Source organism: Panthera tigris, chromosome F2 (assembly GCF_018350195.1).
Source record: "Panthera tigris isolate Pti1 chromosome F2, P.tigris_Pti1_mat1.1, whole genome shotgun sequence".
NCBI lineage: Eukaryota > Metazoa > Chordata > Mammalia > Carnivora > Felidae > Panthera > Panthera tigris.
Window position 1 is genome coordinate 30,365,066 of NC_056676.1, and position 25,372 is coordinate 30,390,437.

At 37.0% G+C, this 25,372-nt stretch overlaps 1 protein-coding gene across 6 annotated transcripts in view; it reads right to left on the reverse strand.

Annotated features, from left to right (window-relative positions):
* Nucleotides 1-25,106, reverse strand: part of SNX16 (sorting nexin 16) — a 43,627-nt gene extending 18,521 nt beyond the window's left edge. The window contains exons 1-5 of one of the 6 annotated variants that reach the window (XM_042973248.1): nucleotides 24,890-25,076; nucleotides 23,464-23,538; nucleotides 22,679-23,153; nucleotides 14,152-14,238; nucleotides 10,802-10,950 (exon numbers count right to left, since the gene is read on the reverse strand). In XM_042973248.1, the coding sequence (XP_042829182.1) occupies nucleotides 10,802-10,950; nucleotides 14,152-14,238; nucleotides 22,679-23,053 (611 nt within the window). In that variant the 5' untranslated portion in view covers nucleotides 23,054-23,153; nucleotides 23,464-23,538; nucleotides 24,890-25,076. Of the gene's footprint in view, nucleotides 1-10,801; nucleotides 10,951-14,151; nucleotides 14,239-22,678; nucleotides 23,154-23,463; nucleotides 23,539-24,419; nucleotides 24,859-24,889 lie in introns of those variants that run through there. The other 5 variants (XM_042973247.1, XM_042973250.1, XM_042973249.1 and 2 more) reach the window with 5 other exon arrangements.
* Between the last annotated feature and the right edge of the window lie 266 nt (nucleotides 25,107-25,372).

The window sequence follows — 25,372 nt, forward strand, 5'->3', positions numbered from 1 at the left end:
TAGGTTCAATACAGCTCCCAATCTGTATTCAATCTTTACTACTTTTGCTTCCATTTGGCCATGATAATAAAGGTAGGTCAAACATTAGGATAAAAGAGAAACCTATTTGGGGGTGCGTGGGTGGCTCAGCCAGTTAACTGTCTGATCTCAGATCAGGTCATGATCTCACAGTTAGTGAGTTTGAGCCCCGCACTGGCGCAGTGCAGAGCCTGCTTGCATTTCTCTTTCTCTCCCTCTCTCTCTGCTCCTCTCCCACTTGTGCTCTCTCTCTCTCTCAAATAAATAAAAGAGAGAGAGAAATCTATTTGACTAAGAAAAATGCAACAATCTGGAATTAAAAGCTAAAGAAAGACTCTGTACAGGAGCGCCTGGGTGGCTCAGTGGGTTAAGCGTCCAACTTCAGCTCAGGTCATGATCTCACAGTTTGTGAGTTTGAGCCCTGTGTCGGGCTCTGTGAGGACAGCTCAGAGCCTGGAGCCTGCTTCAGATTCTGTCTCCCTCTTTCTCTGCCCCTCCCCTGCTCACTCTCTGTCTCCCAATAATCAATAAACGTTAAAAAAATAAAAATTAAAAAAAAAAGACTCTGTACCTTTCTATTCCCTTTATTATCTAGAATAGCTTTCAGGTATGTTTGGGAAAACTCTATTTTATTTTTTTAAAATATCCATTTATATATTTTGAGAGAGAGAGCACTCGAGTGGGGGAGAGGCAGAGAAAGAGGAAGAAAGAGAATCCCAAGCAGGTTCCGTGCTGTCAGTGCAGAACTCAATCTCCTTTGTGAGATCATGACCTCAGCTGAAATCAAGAGTTGGATGCTTGTGAATGAGCCAACCATGCACCTGGGGAAACCCTATTTTAAAATTGAGATCAGTTGTTGACTTAACATGAAGATACAGAGACCACAGACAGTATCCCTCAGCATTTTTAATAGAGCAAATTTGCCCTATAACTTGATCTCTTCCTCCGATACTCTAAAAAAAGCTTTAAGAGTTTTACTGTATTTTCAAACTTATAAAAAAATTATTTCATTGGCTGACCTTTTATCTTCTATTTACTATTATATTTTATGTTCTTTCATAGTTATGTATCTGTTTACACTTCACAATTTTTTAAAAAAACTAGTAATTTAATAGCTAAATGTGCCATTTATCTCAAAATGTATATTTTATTTAAAATTTTTTTCAATGTTTATTTTTAAGAGACAGAGACAGAGCGCAAGTGGGGGGAGGGGCAGAGAGAGAGGGAGACACAGAATCTGAAGCAGGCTCCAGGCTCTGAACTGTCAGCACAGAGCCCGACATGGGGCTGGAACTCCTGAACCATGAGATCATGACCTGAGCTGAAATTGGATGCTTAACTGACTGAGCCACCAGGCCCCCCTCAAAATGTGTATTTTAAAAGGAAAAAAAACCCTTAAAACTAATGCCTACAATTCACTAAAAGGTCAATCGAGAACCAAGTGAAAAATGTACTAAAAATACTAAATACCAATTCTGCCAAAATCAAATTAAGCACATAAAGTCATTGAATGAAAACATTACTGAGGGATTTGGGATAGAAATGTTCAATCAGTTAGTATTTCTCTTCAGTGTTCTCTACCGGCTAAAAGACAGTAACAGAAACTAGATGTTAAATACAACCTGAAGGATAAGGACTCAGGAATCAAGGCTGGTGATAGTGAGGGTCATACTGGAGGAGACGGGCTGACTTGGTGTGAGGTTGAAGGGTTCACGTTTACATCCCTATGATAGATGTGAAGGCCCGGCAGCGGAGGTCTAGTTTAGACCTTGCTGCTCTCTTGCCTAGTTACTAGCCCAGGTGTGTTCCTATGTTCAGTTTTATACCCTCTAATCTAGAGTACTTAAGTGTTTTAGGTAAAACCCAGCTGAAAACCCATCTATGCTTCCTCTGGCAAGATGGAACAAAGCCAAGATCTTAGTGTTGGCATGAAACATCTGCCTGCATTCCAATTCTGTCTTTCCTGACACTTCAAAGATGGTACACCTCATGTCTATTTCATGCCTCCATGCCTTTAGTCATGTTTGCTGCTATTAGCCTGGCCCATCCTTCCCACCTTTCCTCGGCTAACTCATATTTATTCTTCATGACTCGGCTCATCTGTTATCTCCTCATGGAGTCTTTTCTGACTAGACCCTCTTCCCCTACCCTATGTTAGGTTCAGTATTACCACAGCACCTTGAAGAGATCCTTTCATAGGACTTACTATACTGTATTACTAGTATTGTGTTTACCAAGCAGACTGTTTCACCAAAAGGTAGATGACAAATTTCTGGACTATATAGACCATATCCAAACCAATTAGCACAGCACAGAATAAGCGTCCCACATATAATGACTTTATTTGTAAGAGTTATGCAATTAGAAAAAAAAGTTAATGACTTTTATAAGGATCAGAACAAATTTCTATCCACCATTGTAGGTAAACACTATACTACAATTCTCTAATTTGAGAAGGATTTTAGGTTTTAACAGACGTCTTAACAGAGAGAGAGGAAGAAAGAGAATCCCAAGCAGGTTCCGTGCTGTCAGTGCAGAACATGTGAGATCACGACCTGAGCTGAAACCAAGAGTTGGACGCTTAACAGAATGAGCCAGCCATGCACCTGGGAAAACTCTACTTTAAAATTGAGATCAGTTGTTGACTTAACATGCAGATAAGGAGACCTCAGACAGTATCCCTCAGCATTTTTTATTATCAGAGCAAATTTGCCCTGTAAGTTGATCTTACTTTCATAAGAAGGTAGACTTTGGACAGCAACAAGACCAAAAGTCTTAGTTAAAAGGTCAGAATCTGGTTGTTTCTGATGGTTTGACTTCAAGATGCATGAAGAAGCACAATAAAAAGAATAGGATATAAGAAATTTAGAGTTGAAAGAGAACTTTTAGAGGCCTCTTAGCTCAAATACCTCATTTTCCAAATGAAGATACTGATTAAAATCACATAACTAAAATTACTTCACTATTAAGCCCAGAAAACTGAATTTTACAGAAGATCTCTGAGACCCAATTTAGTTAGGTAAGAGTTTACATAGATCTGAATACAAAATACTTGGCTTTATTGCATTTTAAAAAAGTGTCCTTAATTGAATGTCTACCAAACCAACATTAGTGATGAAAACCACTTGACCAAACTTAGCAATAATGTGTTGGTTTTCACAAGCTGGCATTATATGAGCTATTGAATATGTAACTGAATTCTTTCATTTTATAAAAATACTAAGACTAATCTAGCTTCTCTTGATGATATCTTAATATATAAAAACAACTTAGATACATTAAAGATAAAATTTACTGTGAGAAGATAGTTCAGGCTGAAATGTGTAAAAAATAGTTTTAAGTATTTTGTTCAAGAATTATGGAATTACTGAATTTTACGATTAAAAGAAACCTAAGGAGCTATCTAATCCAATATATTCCACTTAATAATTCCCCTTTCAATACCACTAATGGTTATCTAGCCTTTTCAAATATTTATGTAAAGAGAAACTCACTTTCTCAAAAGGCAGAATATTTTTTGTATTATATATATTTTTAATGTTTATTTTTCAGAGAGAGAGAGAGAAAGAGAGAGACTGAGAGCAGAGGAGGGGCAGAAAGAGAGGGAGACACAGAATCCGAAGCAGGCTCCAGGCTCTGAGCTGTCAGCACAGAGCCTGACGCAGGGCTCGAACTCACGAACTGTGAGACTGTGACCTGAGCCTAAGTCAGACACTTAACAGACTGAGCCACCCAGGCACCCCAGAATATTTTTACAGTAGATAGCCTGAAATGATATGTAACTCTTTCTTATTATCAGCTGATAGGGTCTTCCTCTAACTTTTCACTACTATTCCTAGTTTTACATGTTAGTCTTGCTATTAAAAATGAGGTCTTTAGATCAGCAGTATCAGCATCACCTAAAAACTTGTTAGAAATGAAGAATCTTCACTCCAGACCTGCTGATTCAGGATATGCACTTTAATAAGATACACTACAGTTGAAGAAGCACTGCTTTGAAGTTAAGTATTATTTGATTAATCTTTCTCCCCCTCATAATCTTTCTTTTTTTTTTTTTTTAACGTTTATTCATTTTTGAGACAGAGAGAGACAGAGCATGAATAGGGGAGGAGCAGAGAGAGAGGGAGACACAGAATCTGAAACAGGCTCCAGGCTCTGAGCCGTCAGCACAGAGCCCGACGTGGGGCTCGAACTCACGGACCATGAGATCATGACCTGAGCCGAAGTCGGACACTTAACCGACCAAGCCACCCAGGCGCCCCACTCCCCCTCATAATCTTTCAAATATGTGAAGATGGCTCTGTTATCCCCCAAGTACTTTTGTGTTTTTCTAAATTAAAAAAATTTTTTTTGTGTATTTATTTTTATTTTTGAAAGAGAGACAGAAGGGTGGGAGAGGGAGGGGGAGAGAGAATCTCAAGCAGGCTCCATGCCCAGCACAGAGCCCGATGTGGGGCTGGATCTCATGACTATGAGATCATGACCTGAGCTGAAATCAAGGGTTAGATGCTCAACCTACTGAGCCAGCCAGGTGTCACCCCCTCCTCCCCACCAAGGACTTTTGTCTTTTAAAGGGTAAATATTATCATTTTGTTCAGTTCCTCCTTTATGTAAATACTTCTATACTTTATTTTGTTTGTTTACTATTAACTGCTGTTAATGCAAATCCATCCTGAATTTTTTTTTTTTTTTTAACACATATAGAATTTAAAACATGATGGGGCACCTGGGTGGCTCAGTCAGTTAAGCATCCGACCTCAACTCAGGTCATGATCTCATGGTTCGTGGGTTCGAGCCTCGTATCGGGCTCTATGCTAACAGCTCAGAGCCTGGAGCCTGCTTTGAATTCTGGGTCTCCCTCTCTCTTGCCCCTCCCCTGCTCATGCTCTGTCTCTGTCTCTCAAAAATAAATAAATATTTTTTAAAAATGAAAAGAAAAAGAATTTAAAACATGAACTTTGGTATTGAAGTCCTTACAGATGGATGGTAATATGAAAAAAAACCCTATATAATTTAACCCCTCTATTTTAAAGAATTAAAAAAGAGAAAAAATTTGGTAACTTATGATATATGTGTAAATGCTTATGAAAAAAGAGAACAGTAAAAAAAATTGCTGTGCTGATTAAATGATGCAACAATTTCAAAGTAGCATAAGATAGTATAAAATATATTTATAATTTATATATAATTTATAACATACAATTTATAAATACATTGAATCATTTATAGAAATAATTTATAAATAATATAACTATGTAGTAAATAACTATAACAAATTGTGCAATGTAAGACTTTCCCTCTCCATCCATCTTTCGGTGGCCTTCACCTTGACAGTCACATGCTGCTGGTGCAGGATCTGCGTCTTGCTTCTGCATTTTGATAGAATACTCCCTCTCATTTGTAAGGTCCTTCTTTACCTTCTCTTGTTGGTCTGAATATCACCAATTCTTTAAAATCCAGCTCAAATGTCACCCTCTAGGAAGCTTCCTGCAATTCTCCTAGTCAAAAGTTCCCTCTCTCTTTCTCCTCTGAAAGAGATCTAGCTCTACTCATCATAGTTGTTTTTGGCGAATCTTCCTCCTATTCAGTTTTCTTAAATAAAGGATCAGTATCTAAAGCACCTTTGTGTACTACAATACCTTATATGCAGTAAGACCTACATAAATATTTATGGAACACAGAAAATCAATAACAAATCCTTTGATTTTTTGAAATCATGAAAATATTAACTTTTTTTCATCTGTTTCCTTTGTATTTTCTAAATGCATCTGAAAATACTATCTTAAAGCTTTCAGATCAACCATCCTTAGTGTCCTTTCAGTTCTTACTTTCTTCTACTTCTGCTTTGTTACAGTTACAGAGGTAATAATATTAAAAGCCTCCACCAGCCTGTTGTATAATGAAAAGCTCTTAGCCAACATGAAGGTTAAGAAGTAACTGTGTTGTGAAGTGCTAAGGATATAAAAAAGGAAAGCAAAAAAAGTGTAATTATAAATTTATAAAGAATTAATATCAAATAATTATTTGGCCATATAAAGACAGCAATTTTTCTATGCTCCCATTACAACTATAAAAGGAGGCTAACAAGTATATCAACAGGTAACATGTATCATACCAAGAAGCATTTCATAAACTCCCTTATTTTGTTCATCCTGAAGCCTCATTTCTTCAAATGAATTTTAAGACCAGTGACTACAACCTTAGCTTCCTTCATAACCTTCCTAGCATGACACAGAGCAAATGCTCAAGATAATACAGATAAATAATGTCTTTCCTTCCCTTCACTCATGCTTTAAACAAAAACTTATTAAGAAACTTGTTAAATTGTGAAATAAAGAATGCTACCCATAACCCACAAAAAAGACAGAGTGTACTCTAGAATAAATAAGGCATAAACACTTCATTCTGAGTTCAATTTATCTAACAGTAGTCCCTAAATGTTTGATGATTTACATGACACAATCAAGTAGACAACACCTGATACACTACATTTTTTAATGCAAGACTTCTTAGAACTTCTAATATTCTAGGAATGTCACGTAAAACCTTTCCCAAATTATTTGGCAAAGAAATCTTTGTTTTCCTGAAATAACTACTTATGAATTGAGCAAGACTACTACCACTGTACTAAAGTACACAGTTTAGAAACAAAAGGATCGCAAACGTCCCATGTATGCATACCTCAGAGACAAAAATCTATCATCAATCAGTTTTTTAAAGTACAGATTTTTAAAAAATATTTTTTAGTGTGTATTTTTGAGAGAGAGAAAGCAAGAGCAGTGGAGGGGCAGAAAGGTGGGGGGGGGGGGGGGGGACAGAATTCCAAGCAGGCTCCCTGCCATCAGCACAGAGCCTGATGCATAGCTTGAACTCACCAGCTGTGAGATCATGACTTGAACCCAAACCAAGAGTTGATGCTGAACCAACTGAGCCACCCAAGTGCCCCTAACCTCCTACTTCTTTTAAGAGGAAGGTTATGAGACAATAATCTTGGCCATGGATAACTTCAGGAAGTATGTCTTTTCTCTTTCTATGGTAGAATTATAAATCCTACTGTGAATTTTTCTTTGGTCCAAAGTTAAGCATTCCCCTATGTTGTTCTTAGGAATTTTTTTTTTTTTTTAGTTTATTTTTTTTTTGAGAGAGAGAGTGCACACAAGCAGGGGAGGGGCAGAGACAGAGGGCAAGAGAGAGAATCCCAAGCAGGCTCTGCACCATCGGCACGGAGCCCAATGCGGGGCTTAAACTTACAAACTGTGGGACTGTGACCTGAGCTGAAACCAAGAGTAGGATGCTTAACTGACTGAGCCACCCAGGTGCCCCAATTTTTTTTTTTTTTTTTTTTTTTTTTTGAGAGAGAGAGAGACAGAGACAGAGAGAGCATGCACACAAGCAGGGGATAGGCCGAGAGAGAGGGTGACAGAGAATCCGAAGCAGGCTTCATGCTGTCAGCACAAAGCCTGACGCGGGGCTTGAACCCCTGAGCCATAAGATCATGACCTGAGCCAAAATAGGACACTGAAACAACTGAGCCAACCCAGTGCCCCATTATTACCAATAATTTTTAAAAAATGCAATAAAACTAAGATACACTTTCACTAAAAAATCAAGATACCACAAAATCAGCTTATTAATATGATTTATTTAATATTTCATTATATAAAGTATAGTTATTTATAGAATAAATGTGACTTTAAGTCACCATGATATTTTCAATACTAAGACATAAAGGTTTACTGACTAAAAGAAAAAGGGGATAAGATATGTTGACTTATTTTCTTTTATGGTATCATATAAAATATATTTTCTTCAAAAGATTTCTTCAAAATCTTTATGATTTGAGAGTTTTTTGGTTTTTATTCTTTCTCTGTGTGTCTGAATTAACACTAACTTCCTTTTTGCTTTTGAGATGTACAAATTTTGAGAAGTAGGGACCTCCGTGTTCCTACTACCTAGAGTGCACACTGAGTTATATTTACTTCAAACTTTTTTCTTTTTTTTCCTTTCTTTTTTTTTTTTGAGAGAGAACACAAGTGGTAGAGAGGGGCAAAAGGAGAAAGAGGGAAGGAGGGAAGGAGGGAAGGAGGGAAGGAAGGACGGAGAGAGAGAGAGAGAGGAGAGAGTGAGCATGAGCAGGGGAGGGGCAGAGAAGACAGGGAGAGACTCCAAAGCAGGCTCTGCACTGTCAGCACAGAGCCCGATGTGGGACTTGAACTCATGAATTGTGAGATTATGACCTGAGCTGAAATCAAAAGTCAGCTACTTAACAGAGTGAGCCACCCAGGTTGCCCTGAGAGAGAGAATCTCAAGCAGGCTCCAAGCTCAGCATGGAGCCTGATGTGGGGCTCAAGGCCACAACCCTGGGATCATAACCTGAGTCGAAATCAAGAATTGGACACCTAACCAACTGAGGCACCCAGGCACCCCCAAAATATTTTTCTTGTAATAATAATACAGTAGCAATTATCAACATTTCAGCCATTTGTTTAACAAGTACTTATCGAGCACAGACTTTGTGTTAGCACTGTGTTAAGCACTGCACACTGAATGGTGAGTAAAACAGCCACGTAACCTACTATTACATATTTACCTTACAACCAGGTGGGTGAAAATCAAATAATCAGATAAATAGTCACAAACTGAAATGCTATGAAATTCAAGTACCAACCAGCCTTTCTTAGCTGGGATTTCAGGAGAGACTTAGATGCTAAAGGCAATGATTTGACTATTTTCTCAGTTCCCTTAAGACTGGCACATAACTAGTACCAGCCTAGAGAAGTTAATTCATAGATACAATGTGTGTCTTACTTAAGGCATTAGGTTTTGACTTTCAGAACCAGTTGAGAGGGACTGGTACAGGTACTATGAAATAGAACTAAACTAGTCTTTGTTGGTGGTGGTGGTGCATGAGGAATTGGGTCAGGAAAACCAGTTATGTGAGGAAGTGAAGTTTTTAACTGAAATGTGAAGGACATATAGGTGTTATCTAGGCCATGGCTGGGTGGGATAGTAGTGTGAAACATTGTCTTTCCAGGGAACACGATATTTGAAGGCCCTAAGGGACCAAGGAGCAATGTGACTTTGGAAAATTAAAAGACCAATATAGCTGAAGAGCACTGTGGCTCCAATGGGCTACAGAAATATGAGTGGATCAAGCAAACCAGAGGGAAAGCTTTTGCAGTAATTCAGGTGAGAGATAACTGCTTAGATCAGGGTGGTGATGGTAGAAATGGAGAAAAGTAGACAGATTTGAGTGGAATTTAAAACATAAAGGAAGGGATAAGGGTAGGAGGATTGTATCAACGATAAGTACCAGGTGCTGGATAAATGATGTTGCTGAACATTGGGAAAAAAGTCTAAAGAGTAAGCTTTTACCCAGTTTGAGATCACTTTGAGATATCTGAAAGATATCCTTGTCAAGAGGGAATTGCATATATGATTGCATATATATAACTTATAAATTAACCCAACTTCCCAATCTTCATATTTTTGCACTACTTTGGAGAAATATAATTATATAGTGTCATATTAACCAAAATTCTAATATGTGGGCCACTTTGTTTAAATGATTGCTAAAATACTAAATACTAAAATCAAGTTTACAGTTGGGCTGAGTATATGGTACACTGAATTTTTAACTTAGAAAATTTTTTTACATTGAAAAATTTTTAACTTTGCTGACTTTTTACAAGTGTTAATACAAATCAAATGCCAAATAAAATTCTTTTTTTAATTTAATGTTTATTTATTTATTTTGAGAGAGAGAGAGAGCGTGTGCGAGTGGGGAAGGGACACAGAAAGAGAGAGAGAATCCCAAGCAGGCTCTGTACTGTCAGCACAGAGCCCAATGCAGAGCTTGATCTCCCGAACAATCAGATCATGACCTGAGCCAAAATCAAGAGTTGGATGCTTGCACTGTTGGTGGGAATACAAATTGGTGCAGCCACTCTGGAAAGCAGTGTGGAGGTTCCTCAGAAAATTAAAAATAGACCTACTCTATGACCCAGCAATAACACTGCTAGGAATTTACCCAAGGGATACAGGAGTACTGATGCATAGGGGCACTTGTACCCCAATGTTTATAGCAGCACTCTCAACAATAGCCAAATTATGGAAAGAGCCTAAATGTCCATCAACTGATGAATGGATAAAGAAATTGTGGTTTATATACACAATGGAATACTACGTGGCAATGAGAAAGAATGAAATATGGCCTTTTGTAGCAACGTGGATGGAACTGGAGAGTGTGATGCTAAGTGAAATAAGCCATACAGAGAAAGACAGATACCATATGGTTTCACTCTTATGTGGATCCTGAGAAACTTAACAGAAACCCATGGGGGAGGGGAAGGAAAAAAAAAAAAAAAAGAGGTTAGAGTGGGAGAGAGGCAAAGCATAAGAGACTGTTAAAAACTGAGAACAAACTGAGGGTTGATGGGGGGTGGGAGGGAGGGGAGGGTGGGGGATGGGTATTGAGGAGGGCACCTTTTGGGATGGGCACTGGGTGTTGTATGGAAACCAATTTGACAATAAATTTCATATATTGGGAAAAAAAAAAAAAAAAAAGAGTTGGATGCTTAACCAACTGAGTCCGTCCCACCAGGTAAAATTCTTACCAATAAATAGCAAGAAAATTCCAAATAGTGCTGTATTGGAGAGGCCAAGTAATTATATTCCTACCCTATTTTTTTGTGCTTCAATTAACTATGGTCTGTGTTTGTTCTTCAGTTTAAACAAGTTGTTTGAATGCACCTATAACCTCTTATTTAAGTTTGTCACATACCAGTTAGCAATGTCCTTGTGAGCCACTAAATTTTGAAGAAACGCTTGCAATCCTAATTGTCTATCTTCTAAAAAGTCGGCATTGTAATTATCTTTGAACCAGCGTTTTGGTGGAAGTGCTAATCGAAAGCCTGGAAACATCTCTTTTAACTGAAAAAGAAGAAAAAAAGAAAACACAGTGTTCAACTCAATCATAGCAATTCTACAAAATCTATCCTGTTAACTACATGAAATAAACTTAAATAAAGAATAAAATCCAGCTAAGTTTTTCTTACTTCAAGTGTTTTACTTATTAATTTCTACCAGTTGTGGGTACATAGGCATTACAACTGCTCCACATCCTTGCTAATACTAGGCCTTGTCCATCCTTTTAATGTTAGCCATTCTGGTGAGTACATAGTAGTACTTTACTGTGGCTTTAATATGCATTCCTCTGTTGACAAATGTGTTAACTATCTTCTCTGTGCTTATTTGGATCTGCATATCTTTGGTGAATTATCTAGTTAAATCTTTTAACACCTCCACTTAAAAAAATTGGATTATTTATCTTTTATTATTAAGTTACAAGAGTTCTTTATATATTCCTGATACAAGTCCTTTGTCAGATACAGGTATGACAAATATTTTCTCCCAGGCTGTGGCTTGACTTTTACACACATTTTTTGATTCTTGCAAGTAAAAGCAGGTGATGGGTAGAGCTATTTCTGATACCTAGGAACACTGACATAGATACTTATTAATTTTAGGTGCCCACGTTGGAATATCAAGGAGATATTTACTAATTTAAATTCTTACTAATCTTTCTTTAAAAACTTAAGAGTTATCTAAATCTCAACTTGCCTAACAAATAACACAGCAATATAAAGATGCACCTAGAGAGATGAAGAGAAATAAACACTAAATAATAGTTGAACCCTGAAAAGAAAAATAGCAAGTCATAAAGGATTATATAGCTCTAAAGAGAAACTGTTAGAAATTAGTCTTCATGAACAAAAATTATAACAATTTCATAAGAAAGCTAAGAATTCCATTTTGGTATCTGGTAACTTCACGAATTACTTTGATCTTCTTGTTTGCTTAATTATTTAAAAAAATCAACAGAGGTAGAAAATTATAGGTTTTATAATTCTGGGTTTATAATTATAGGTTTTATAATTATAAATTACAATATTATAAGTTATAAATTTATATTATATATTATATATTATGTATAATATAACAATATATATAATATACATATAATATATATAATAATATATAATGTTATATATTGTGTATTATATTATAAATTTAAATTATTTTAAATTATAAAATTATAATTATAGGTTTTATAATTCTTATATTACAGTAATATAAGAACTCAGGAACAATACATAAAATTCATATATAATGGCAGAACTACATTACAAATAATACTTTAAATACCACTACCCTCATCTACCTCCTCTAATTTCCCTCTAGCCCTGTGGACACAGCTCAGCTTTTCTTCCTCTATTACATTCTTACTGCCATTTGCTCAATCAATTCCGTACTAGAAATCTAGGTTGGTTCTAATTTTTAAGTATTAAAAACAAATTAAAACATGAAGAAAATAACAATGAACAAAACATGGTGAAAAGTATCCTTTGAACTAAATATTGCCTGCCCATATCCATGATTTCTCCTATCCCAGAAATGTGATTAAGCACAACTTTAGGAAGCCATGTACCCTAGGAAGATTCGTATTTCCAACAACGGATAACGCCACTTAAATGTCTGTCAACCTGATGGGTACAAAAGAGTTCCTTAATTTTCTTTGGAGTACTTTGTGGTATTAAATGTTTTCTAACTTTATTGGTCCTTTATATTTCTTCTATGGCTTGCCTTGTTCACACCATTTACAGTATTTTCTACTTTTTGGTTTACTTTGTTTTATTTTTAAGAGTTTTTTTTAATTAAAAAAAATTTTTTTAATGTTTATTTATTTTTGACAGAGAGACACAGCATGAGCGGGGGAGGGGTAGAGAGAGAGACACAGAATCCGAAGCAGGCTCCAGGCTCCCGAGCTGTCAGCACAGAGCCCGATATGGGGCTGGATCACAGAGTGAGTGATCATGACCTGAGCCGAAGTCGGACGCTTAACCGACTGAGCCACCCAGGGCGCCCCTTAATTTTTTATTTTTAATATTTATTCGTTTTTTGAGAGACAGAGTGTGAGTGGGGAAGGGGCAGAGAGAGAGAGGGAGACCCAGAATTTGAAGCAGGCTCCAGGCTCTGAGCGCAAGATCGTGACCTGAGCCGAAGTCAGATGCTTAACCGACCGGAGCCATCCAGGTGTCCCAAGAGTTTTTAATATATTGAGGGTTTTTATTATTATTCTGTTTCATAAATGCAGTAGGCAGAATTCTAGATGGCCTCATGACCTTTGCTCCTGGTGTTGTGATTTTGTTATGTTACACAAAAGAGATTTGTATGCAGATGTAATTAGGGTTACTCTTTAATTGGTCTTAAAATGGGATTATCTGGGTAAACCTAATCTTATCATACGAGTCCTCTAAAAGTACAGCTTTATTCCTTGTTGACTGCAGAAGAGAAAGTCAGAGATTCAAAGCGCAAAAAGGACCTGACCTGGCTATTGCTGACTTTAAAGGTGGAGAGGCCAGGTACAAGGGCTGGACAGCACTCTTTATGAGCTCAGAACACCTCTGCTTGACAACCGCAAGGAAATAGGGAGCTTGGTCTTACAAGTGTAAGAAACTGAACTCGGCTAACAACCTGAATGAGCCTGGAAGCTGATACTTTCTTAGAGCCTCCATATAAGAGCCCAGTCTAGGCAACAGCTTGATTTTGACCTTGTCTGACCCCAAGTGGCAAACCCAGCTGAGCCCACCTAAATCACTACACTTGATCTTAGCCAAAAGGCTGAGAAGCGATCCTACATCACTAGATAATAAAAAGGTATGTTTTAGGTCATAAAGTTTGTGCTATTGGTAAACAGCAATAGAAAACTAATACAACATGGTACAAATACTTTTTTTGTTCATTCTCTTATTGTCACATGGTTTAGGAGATCTTATATACACATACCTTTTTCAAATTCACAAGGTTATATAATCGTTTATATTTCTGTTAGCAATTTTAAGGTTTTCACATTTTTATACTAAAAATAATTTTTTTTCCAAAATAAAGAAATTGTGTGTAGAGATGGGTCTTTAGGCTATTAAAATTAAGTGAAATAGTTAATTTTCTTAGGAACTAGCAAAGATTTGACTTCACTCAAGTAGCTCATGAGGAGGAAAAACCACAAATTTAACTGTAACAGTTAATAATGCAAAACTGAAAAGTCCATTTTAGATTTATCTAAGGACTTACTTTATCATTAAGCCTAGAGAAGTCAGTGTATCTTCTGAAAACCACCCAGCTTTCTTCTGGGGTTTTCTTTACTAGTATTTTATATACCTGTGCAGAGAAAGAGAGAGAGAGACTGAAAAAAAAATGTATATAAGATATTTAAAACTCCAAATCAAATATTTTTAAAACTTTTATTTGAAAACCTGGATAACAATTAGTATGTAAAAAATATCGGAAGTCACTTGGACCATCAAATATACAAATTATTACAATGCAGGCATCAAAAGCAAGATTCAGGTCTTAAGAAACATGAGTGTGACAAATTTGAGACAAATGCTTTTCTGGCACATGCTAAATAAACTCCTCAGTTCCAAAATATGTTTTATGATAAAATATTCTAAAATTGATGAAAGACTTAATCATGCTTGAAAAATAGCCACTCTTGCCCTATACAATCAATTTAACTTCTAAATTCAATAACTATTAAGCAAAGTTTTCAAATACATTTGATGTTGTTTCAATCTTCAAGGCTGAAATGCAGGTAAAAAAATATCCATGTTATATAAAAGTTTACATTTCTATAATTATGCACAATTATCTAGGCTTCAAAAAAAACTTGGTTGAGGCAAGTCAATAATTTAAAAAAGCATATTATAAGCAAACTCAATTCTATTTTTTGTAAGTATAATTTTAGAACTTATGAGGAAGTACTATGTATAAGAGAATCTCAGAGAACGTCTCCTGATAGTTTTGGTACAGTATTTTGGGCTAAACTAAATACATGACACATGTGAAATACTAAATACCCATCTGCTGAACCAGTGAAACCCTCTTAATAATGAGTAACTTTTTTTCCTGAAGTCAGCTGTGGAATAACGTTCAGCTGGAGCTCTAGAAGTGCACTTTAGCCACAGGTGGCTACTGAACACGTGAAATGTTGACAAGTCCCAAATGACAGGTGATATGAGTGTAAAATAAACACCAAATTTCAAAGACTTAGAATGAAAAAAAAAGGTTCATAAATGGTTTTAGGTTAAATAAACTATATTATTAAATATAATTTCATCTGCTTTTTACTTCTGTGGCTCACAGAGTCCTACTGGTTGCTGTAGAGAAGACTTGTTATTTAGGGGCTAGATCATCCTTATCATTTGAATTTTCTCCCTTACCAGACTTCTCTTTGAACTTTTAAGGGGGGAATGAGGAATCAGCAAGGATTAGGGTTGAACTGTCCCACATCTCAAGGTAACATATAAGGATGACGAAGATTATTCAGATACCCTTTAAGGTCTGCAGAAAGTCCTGATCTAAGATAGTTGCAAAGGAGATACTAAAGAAACATTTTTTAGGAGTTACTAATCAAAACAAAAGGGATAACTTAGCTTCCAAACTTGTGAGTATGAATAACTGATGCATAATAAAAGTCAACGTCATATGGTAATAAGTGTTATCTACACATAATCCATATTGTCTTTATTTTCCTGTTTTAAAAAATGAACACTCCTTTCTAAGTTGCTCTCCACAGTGGCCCCTGAGCACTTCTGCTTCTCTAAGAAAGACAAAGTACAGATTTTTGTGCTTTGTCTTCTCTAGAAAGCTCTCCCATGTTTCTATTTGTTTAAGTAGTGCTTTCAATAAAAACAATATGGACACTACTGATCATTCCCTCCTCTATGTTTTAATAGCATTTATGGTTTCTACTCTTTACTGGAAATTTAGTATATACAACTTTGTACATATTTACTTTGTAAGTAAACTATGCAGAAGCATATACTTAATTACAAAATACACATAGAAAAGCACAGAAATTATAAGTATACAACTTGATGAATTTTCACAAAACAAACACACTCAGGTAACTAGTACCAAGTGCAGGAAAGAAAACATTATCAACTGAAGAAGCCCAATCCTTCCCAATCTGACTCATCACTCCTCCTAGTCACTTTTGTTCTTTGTATTTTTAAAATTAAAAAAAAAAAAATTCCTATTTATTCTGAGAGAGAGAGAGAGAGAGAGAGAGAGAGCAAGCACACACATGAATCGCGTAGGGTCAGAGAGAGGGGGAGAGAGAATTCTAAGCAGGCTCCGCATTGTCAGTGCACAGCCCAATGCAGGGCTCTAACTCAAGAACTGGGAAATCATGACCTGAGCCTAGATCAGAGTTGGACGCTTAGCTGACTGAGCCACCCAGGCACACCCACTTTTCCTCTTAAACAATTTTCAAAGACTTGATGCTCTCTATTTTACCAGATCTTACCAGTCATTCTTAATACTTGTTTAGTTAAGAGATCAATTCAAAGAAATATATCTAGGAAACATTATCTTACAAACCTAAGATTCCTCCCAAGCTTGTATTTCCAGCTCAGACCTCTCCCCTAAATTCAACTTATATTAATATACATATACATAATACATGCTTGCGTACACACTACGTGTACATACACAGACAGGTACATGACATCTCCATTTTGATGTCTACTAGGTATCCCAAACCTAGCATGTCCAAAACCAAATCCTGATCTTGCCCTCATAATCTGATATCTAATTAAATGGCAATCCTATTCTTCTCATTTTTTACCCAAAAACTTTGGGATCATCTTTGATTTCTTTTTCTCCCACATTTCAAGGTTCTATCTTCAAAATGTGTCAGAATCTGATCACTTGTTAGAAATTCTCCCACCACCCTGTCCATGCCACCATCATGTCATCTACCGTGGATTACTGCAAGAACCTAATACCTTCCGTTTCCATTATTCCCCCACAAAATCTAGTTTCAACTCAGCAGCCAGATCAATCTTTTTTAAAAATTAAGTCAGATCATGTGACTTTAAAACTTTTTAAATTTAAACATTTAAATCTTTTAAAACATTTTCAAAGATTTTCATCTTGTGCAGAGTAAAATCTAATGGCCTTACAATGGCTACATGCTCTATTTGATCTGTGTGTCACACTCCCTTGTCTTTACTTGTTATTTCAGTTCCTACATCTCTCCCCATGGCTTCTTTGCTATCAGCCACCAGGGTCTCTGTAGTTGTCTCACCTGTCAGGAAAATTCTTTCCCCACATACTCTCATGGTTCGCTGTCTCTTAGTGCTAATATCTTTTCTATGAGGCCATGATTGACAATGTTATTTAAATTGCAACTCCAGTTGTGGGGGAACTTCCTTCACTCTTTTATTTTCCTCTATAGCACTTATCGCCATATGACATACCAGCATTTAAAAAAGTTTACTTTATCTATCATTCACTCATTTGGGTTGCTGTACCCCCAAAATGTTGAATTAATGAATTAATGAATAAAAATGACTTTACAACTGTTACTTACTTCTTTCCCTCTAGAAAATGAGTTACCACTTTACTTTAATTTCCAAAAAAACTCAGGTCCATGCAGATTTCCCAACACATCACCAGTCTCATGAAAATTTAACTCCAAAGATTGTCTCTCTTCATAGATTATCTCAACACTCTGGTGAACATAGATGCAAAAATCCTCAATAAAATATTAACGAACTGCATTCAACAATACATTACAAGGATCATTCACCACAATCAAGTGGAACTTATTCTGGGAATGCAAGAATGGCTCAACATCTACAAAGCAATCAACATGATACACCACATCAACAATACAAAGGATAAAAATCATATGATCACTTCAATAGATGCAGAAAAAGCATCTGACAAAATCCAACATCTGTTCATGAAAAAATTCTCAACAAAATACATTTAGAAAAAAGATATCTCAACATAATAAAGGCCATATATGAAAAGCCCACAGTTAACATCATACTTAGTGGGGAAAAACTGAGAGCTTTTCCTCTAAGATCAGGAACAAGACAAGGATGTCCACTCTTGCCACTTTAATTCAACATGGTACTGAAAGTCCTAGCCACAGCAATCAGATAAGAAAAAGAAATAAGAGGTATCCATTTTTGTAAGGAAGAGTTAAACCATCATTATTTGCAGATGATATGATACTGTACACAAAAAATCTTAGACTCCACCAAAAAACTACCAGAATTAATGAGTTATGTAAAGTTGCAGAATATAAAATATATACACAGAAATTGGTTGCATTTCTACATACTAGTAACAAAGTAGCAGAAAGAGAAATTAAGAACACAATTCCATTTACATTTGTGTCAAAAAGAATAAAATACCTAAGAATAAACTTAACCATAGAGGTGAAAGACCTGTACTCTGAAAACTACAAAACAAGGATAAAAGAAATTGAAGACAACACAAACAATTGGAAAGACATTCCATTCTCATGGACTGGAAGAATGGTGTTAAAAAGTCCATCCTACCCAAAGCAATCTACAGATTCAATGCAATCCTTATTGAAATACCAATAGCCATTTTCCATAGAAAAGGAATAATCCTAAAATTGGAACCACAAAAAACCCTGCATAGCCAAAGCACTCTTGAGAAACAAGAACAAATCTGTAGGTATCAACATTCGCAGATTTCAAGATATACTACAAAGCTATACTAATCAAAACAGTAAGGTAATGGCACTAAAATAGATACACAGATCAATGGAATAGACAGCCCAGAAATAAACCCATTCTTACTTATACAGTCAATTAATCTATGACAAAGGAGGCAAGAACATACAATAGGAAAAAGACAGTCTCTTTAATAAATGGTGCTGGGAAAACTGGAAAGTGAACCTGGATCACTTTTTAACACCCTACACAAAAATAGACTCAAAATGGATTGAAGACCTAAATGTGAGACCTGAAACAATAAAAAAAGAGAATACAAGCAACAAATTTTTTGACATCAGCCTTAGCAACATTTTTCTAGATATGTCTCCCAAGGCAAGGGAAACAAAAGAAAAAATAAACTATTGGGACTACATAAAAATAAAAAGCTTTTGCAAAATGAAGGAAACCATCAAAAAAACTAAAAGACAACCTACTGAACGGTAGAAATTATTTGCAAACAATGTATCTGATAAGGGGCTAATATCCAAAATATATAAAGAACTTATACAACTCCACATCAAGAATACCCACAAGTAATCCAATTAAAAATGGGTATTATGGGGCACCTGGATGGCTTAGTCAGTTAAGCGTCTGACTCTGGCTCAGGTCATGATCTCACTGTTTATGGGTTCAAGCCCTGCATCGGGCTCTGTGCTGACACCTCAGAGCCTGGAGCCTGCTTTGGATTCTGTGTCTCCCTCTCTCTTTGTACCTCCCCCACTTGTAATCTGTCTCTCAAAAATAAATAATAAACATTAAAAAGAAATGGGCAGAAGACCTGAATAGATATTTTTTCAAAGAAGACATACAGCTGACAAATAGACACATGAATAGAAGATGTTCAACTTCATTAACTATAAGGGACATGCAAATCAAAACCAGAACGAGATATCACCTTATATCTATCAGAGTGGCTAAAATAAAAATGGTAAGAAATAATAAGTGTTGCCAAAGATGTGGAGAAAAAGGAACCTTTGTACATTTGTTGGTGGGTATGTAAATTTGTACAGTCATTGTGGAAAACAGTATGGAGGTTCTTCAAAAATTTAAAAATAGAATTACCATAAATACTGGGTATTTACCCAAAGAATATGAAAGCAATAATTCAAAAAGATATACCCCTTTGTGTACTGCAGCATTACTATTTATGCCAAGATATGGAAGCAACCTAAGTGTCCACTAATAGATGAATGGATAAAGAAGATGTGGTGTGTATATAAACACATACACACACATATATAGACATACAAATAGACACATATACAAAACTGAATATTACACAGCCATAAAAAAGGATGAGATCTTGCTGTATGTGACAACATGGATGAACCCTAGAGGGTATTATGCTAAGCAAAATAAGTCAGACTGAGAAAGACAAATAGCATATGATATCACTATGTGGAATTTTAAAAAAACAAAACAAATGAATAAACAAAAAGCAGAATCAGATCTATAAATATAGAGAATTGATGGTTGTTGAAGGAAAGAGGGGTAGGTGAAAGTGCAAAATGGGTAAAGGGAGATACAGGTCTCCGGTTATGGATGAATAAGTCATGGGAAAAAGGTACAGCATAAGGAAAATAGTCAATGACACTGCAACAGTGTTGTGTGGTGACAAAGGGTGGCTACACTTATGGTGAACATAGCATAATGTGTAGAAAAGTTGAATCACTATGTTGTACACCTGAAACAAACATAACACTGTGTGTCAACTATACTGATAAAAAACTTAAAAAAAAATTAAACATATCCCTAACAACAAAAATTCCTAATAACAAAAAAAAGTTATCACAACAACTTTTTTCTTGGAGGTCCTACTATACTGTCATAGGTTTATAGCATGAAATGTTGAAGTAAACATAAAAACTTTGTATCAAGAAAATCCAAGAAGAACTATTTCAATTATAAGTATATTCAGCAAGGTCTCCAGATACAGAAACACATCGACACACAAGACCATAACATATAAACTAGCAATTAACAAAAAGAAAACAAAACAAGGTATCAAGAACATCAAACAACATATTTCTCAGTATTCAGAAATAAAACTAGGGGCACCTGGCTGGCTCAGTTGGTAGAGTATGTGACTCTTGATCTTGGGGTTGTGAGTTTGAGTCCCACGTTGGGTATAGAGATTACTTAAAAAGAAAAAAAAAAAACTTAAAAATGAAAGACCTCTGCTCTGAAAAGTACAAAACATTAAAAGAAGTTAATGACTTCCGTGTATGGATTAGGCTCATAGATGCAGAGACTCAGTGGTGTATAGATGTCAGTTCTCTCCAGTCTATAGATTCGATACAACTGCAGTGCAAAGAGCCAAGGATAACCAAGACAGTCTTGAAGAACAAAGCTAGACTACTTAAGACAGCAGGTAGCCAGGCCTCTCATCCTGCATTAGTAATTAAGGACAATGTGGAATTGGTAAATGAAGGAAAAATGGAACACAGAAACCCATATGTTCATGATTGCCTGATTTATGACATAAGCAACTGTGCAAATGTAGACAGAGTTGTCTTTTCAACAAAAACCGGATTACTTTATCCTATATTGAGGGGAAAAAAATGTCTTGACCCTTATCTCACACCACAGACAAAAATCAATTCCAGATGCTTTACAGATCTAAATGTGAAAAGTCCAACAATAAAGTTTTTGAAGAAAACATAGGCCAACATCTTTGTAAGCTGGGAATAGGTAGATTTTAAAAGTGTTAGGATGCCTGAGTGGCTCAGCTGGTTAAGCATCTGACTTCAGCTCAGGTTATGATCTCATGGTTCACAAATTCAAGCCCCATGTGGGGCTCAGAGCCTGGAGCCTACTTCAGATTCTGTATCTCCCTCTCTCTCTCTGCCCCTCCCATGCCTGTGCTCGGTCTCTCTCACTCTCAAAAATAAATTAAAAACACATTAAAAAGAAAAGTTAAAAAAAAGTGTTAACCGTAAAAGAACAAGTATTAAGATATTTATATTTGTATAGTGTATATAAAGCATATTAATAAATTAATAAAGCATATTTATTACTACGTACTTTTGTTTATCTAATGCATCATTAAGAAAGTGAAACGGCAAGCCACAGAGTGAGAGATAACACAATGCATGCTGTAAGAAAAAACTTATGTGCAAAATGCAGAGAAAACTATAATTCAAGTGGAAAAAACTTTCCCAAAGAAAAAGGAATAAAGGTCTGGAACAAATACTTCACAACAGGAATGTTTTGGCTATCCATCCAATGGCCAAAAACATCTTCAATTTAACTAGCCATTTAAAAAATGCAAATTAAGAACATAATGTGATATTACTCTATCCACCAGAATAGGTAAAATGAAAAAGATGAAAAATACCACACATTGGGAAAATGCAGTGTAACTAGAACTCTCATACCCTGCTTACAGGAGTATAAATTAGTACAACCACTCTGGCACACTGTTCATCAATATCTTCTAAAGCTAGGCATATAATCTAGCAGTTTTACTCCTGGGCAGATACCAAACAGAAATGTGTACATGTGTTTACTGAGGGACAAGTACCAAAAGGTTCATTGCAGTAGCATTTGTAACAGCCCCAAACTGGAAATTCTACAAATGCTTCAACAGTAGAATGGTTTAATAAATTGTAGTATATTCACAAAAAAGGAATACGATCAGTAACAAAAATGAGCTACCTATAATTACACGCAAGTTTAAGGATAAATCTTACAAACACAATATTGAAAAGACCACACTTCAAAGAGTACATACTCTGCAATTCCATTTACATAAAGTACAAAAATAGGCAAAATTAATGCAGGCTATCAGGAAGAGTGGGTATTGACTGACAAAGAGCATGGGGGAGGTGCATTTTGGATGCTTGTTCTGTTTCTTGATCTGTGTGCTAATTTCACAGAAATTTCTCGTTTGTGAAAATTCATTCAAATAAAACAAAGGTTTACTACAGCATGACAGTATTTAGAGTTGTAAAAACCACTTGACACTTGAATTTTATGTTCAAGAAATTACAAGTATAGATAACAATTAAACCCAATTTTTCACTTTCTACTGACGTACAAAAGAAGTTAATACTCACGGTAAATTTAGCTCTTTCTTCCATCACCTCATAACCCAATATAGTAGGTGTAGAAGGTCTATCTTCCAAACACACTGTTTCAGGATTTTGTTCCTCACTTTCTCTTGGTCTAGTAGAATACTCAATGGAAGAATCTGCACCTGTAAATTTAGTCCTAATGAGGGGACTGCTACAGACAGATGAAGTACTATCCATTTGATCAGGTACACTTGTCTGTTTAAAATTACCCATATTTGAGTCCTCTAACTGGCCTTTGGAAGAGTTTGAACTTGTTGAGATACTCCCAAAAGAAGAACTTCTTTGGTTTCTGTTGGTTGTAAAAGTGGAAGCAGAGTTCCCTATGGGCATAGGAACTGGGACATAAGGAGTTGCCATCTTCTTTTAGCTTTTGCAACAAACCTATACGCTGCTGAGTCCAAACATTTAGAGAATAACTAATATGAAATCCATTATTTTCTTCTTGGGAATTCACTATCTAAAAATGAGAAGAACATATTGAAGGTTAGTCTTTAATTTGGAATGTTATCCCCAAAACCCCCAGAATGTTCACATTCATTTCTTTTGATTTTGTGACACTCGGTTACTTTATGTGGAATGAAAACATGCCCCAAACCTCTTTCTTTAATCCCAAACTATCATCTCTAAGGACTCTCATTTGCAAGGTAAAGAGAGTAAAACTACTCCAGTCTTTTTCTTGACTTTCATACTACAGGTTCTTTTTAATCTCTACTTCATTTCCTTGTGATAGATTTCTGTAATGTTCATTTTAACGTGATTTCACCTACATAGAAGAGTTGGAAACAGGACGAGTGGTAAAGCCCTTTCTGAAACTTTATTGTCTGCTTACGGTCCTGACAGTTCTACATACAAGGAGGGAAGGAGGGAAGAAAAGAGAGGGAGGAGAGTTATTCATAATTCCGTTTGATTTAATTAGCAAAACTCTAAAGAATTACCCTGAGTAATAACAGTGAACCAGAAGCTTAGACGTTACAAAGCAAACATCAACTGCTCTTAAAATTTTAGTTTACTAAATACAGGATGAAATGTACTGGAAAAACTCCTGGTCAATTTAAACTAATCAAATAAAACCCAATGAACATTAAACTTATATCCTAAAATATGAAAAGGTTGAAAGTGAAAATGTTCTTCAGTCTCCAGATCATCAGTAATCCTGCTATGCTAAAAACTGAGGGTAGTCAACAAATCTTTACAACTCATACTCAATAATCTGTTGTCAAAAGGACCAATTTATCTTGTCTCAGAATAATCTCATACAATGAAGAAAAGGTTTACCACTAAATTGTTAAATAATAAACTAAGAAACTGTAATAACTACAGACCTGTGAAATGGCACATAACAAAGGGTCTGCCTATCTTAACTACATCTATGCAACTCTACTAGTGAGAAAGGTAGGAATGGAGCTGCTTGGGCTTGGAAAAGATGCTGATGTAAGATTTTTAATCCAGCACGTGGCTCTGGGCAACCTTCCTCATCATCAAAGTTTCAAGAAACTCGAGTTGCTGATTCACTGCTCCTCGGTTCTGCCTGATGCTCCCCCCACACTCCCAAGAAGTAAATAAAAGTCTGAAATCTTATCCTTTTCAAAGCCCGTGGGATAGCCCTGCCCCTTGCTACTCAACTAACTACCTGAGGCCACAGGGCTGGGGGAAGGACGCGCGTATCGACACAATCACTGACATGCAAAGAAGTGAGCGCTACCCAAACTTTAAGAAAACGTACTGGGCTCATTAATAGCGTGTTCACTTTTGCCTTGGCATGGAGATGCTCCGAAGCCTGACATCTTAGTCCTACGCTGGAAAAACCTTAGGCAGGTGAGGTGGCCCGAGCCTGAGCAACGAGGTAGGAGAGAGAAGTGGGTGGCGAGAGGAAAAGTGGAGAACCCAGGGGCAGCTCGACCTCAGGAGTGCCTTGTCAGGGTGAGCAGGCCACGGGATTTCGGCTCATTGGGTGGGAAGACCCACCGCTCTCCGGAGCTCCCAGGGGCCCCAAGACGGTCCCAACTCCGCCGCCCCGCGCGAGGCCAGCGCCTCCAGACGCGCGGCAGAGTCGGCGGTGGCCTGAGGGTGGCCCGAAGGTTCCTGCGGGGCCCGTCCACCCTCCGGTGGAGTCCGCCAGACGCCCGCCAGCCAAGGGGGCGCAGGTGTCACTCGAAAGAGCGCCCGGGAAAGCGCCCGCCGCCTCGTCCCTACCTCAGCCCCCTCCGCGATCCCGTAGAGCGCGCTTCCCCGTGACGGTTAAATCCGACCCTCCTTAACCGCAGCTTTTCGTCTCCACCCACGGGACCAAGAAGCCTCACGTGACCTTCCGTCCCCCAAAGCAGCCGCTCACTGCCTCAGCCCGGCTTTACCCGGCTGCCGCGGAGCCCAGGATCCCTGCGAGGTGGAGGGAGGGGCCAATCCGGGCCGCCTCTCCAGGAAGTGACGTCACGCAAAGAGCTTTTTTTTTTTTTTTTTTTTTTTTCCTCCCTCCTCCTCAGCCCCCAACCCCCGGAGGCACTAATTCGAATTGTGCGTGCGGCTAGGGCTCTTTGGCAGCTGGGTTGGACCTAGTGTTGTGGTAAGAATTCTACTTTCTCTTCCCTAGCTTTATTTTTATAAACTAACTTTGAGAAATGGAGGCAAAGACGCCTAGTTTGCCGCACACGGGATCAGATTTCAGTTCCGTGGAGGAAC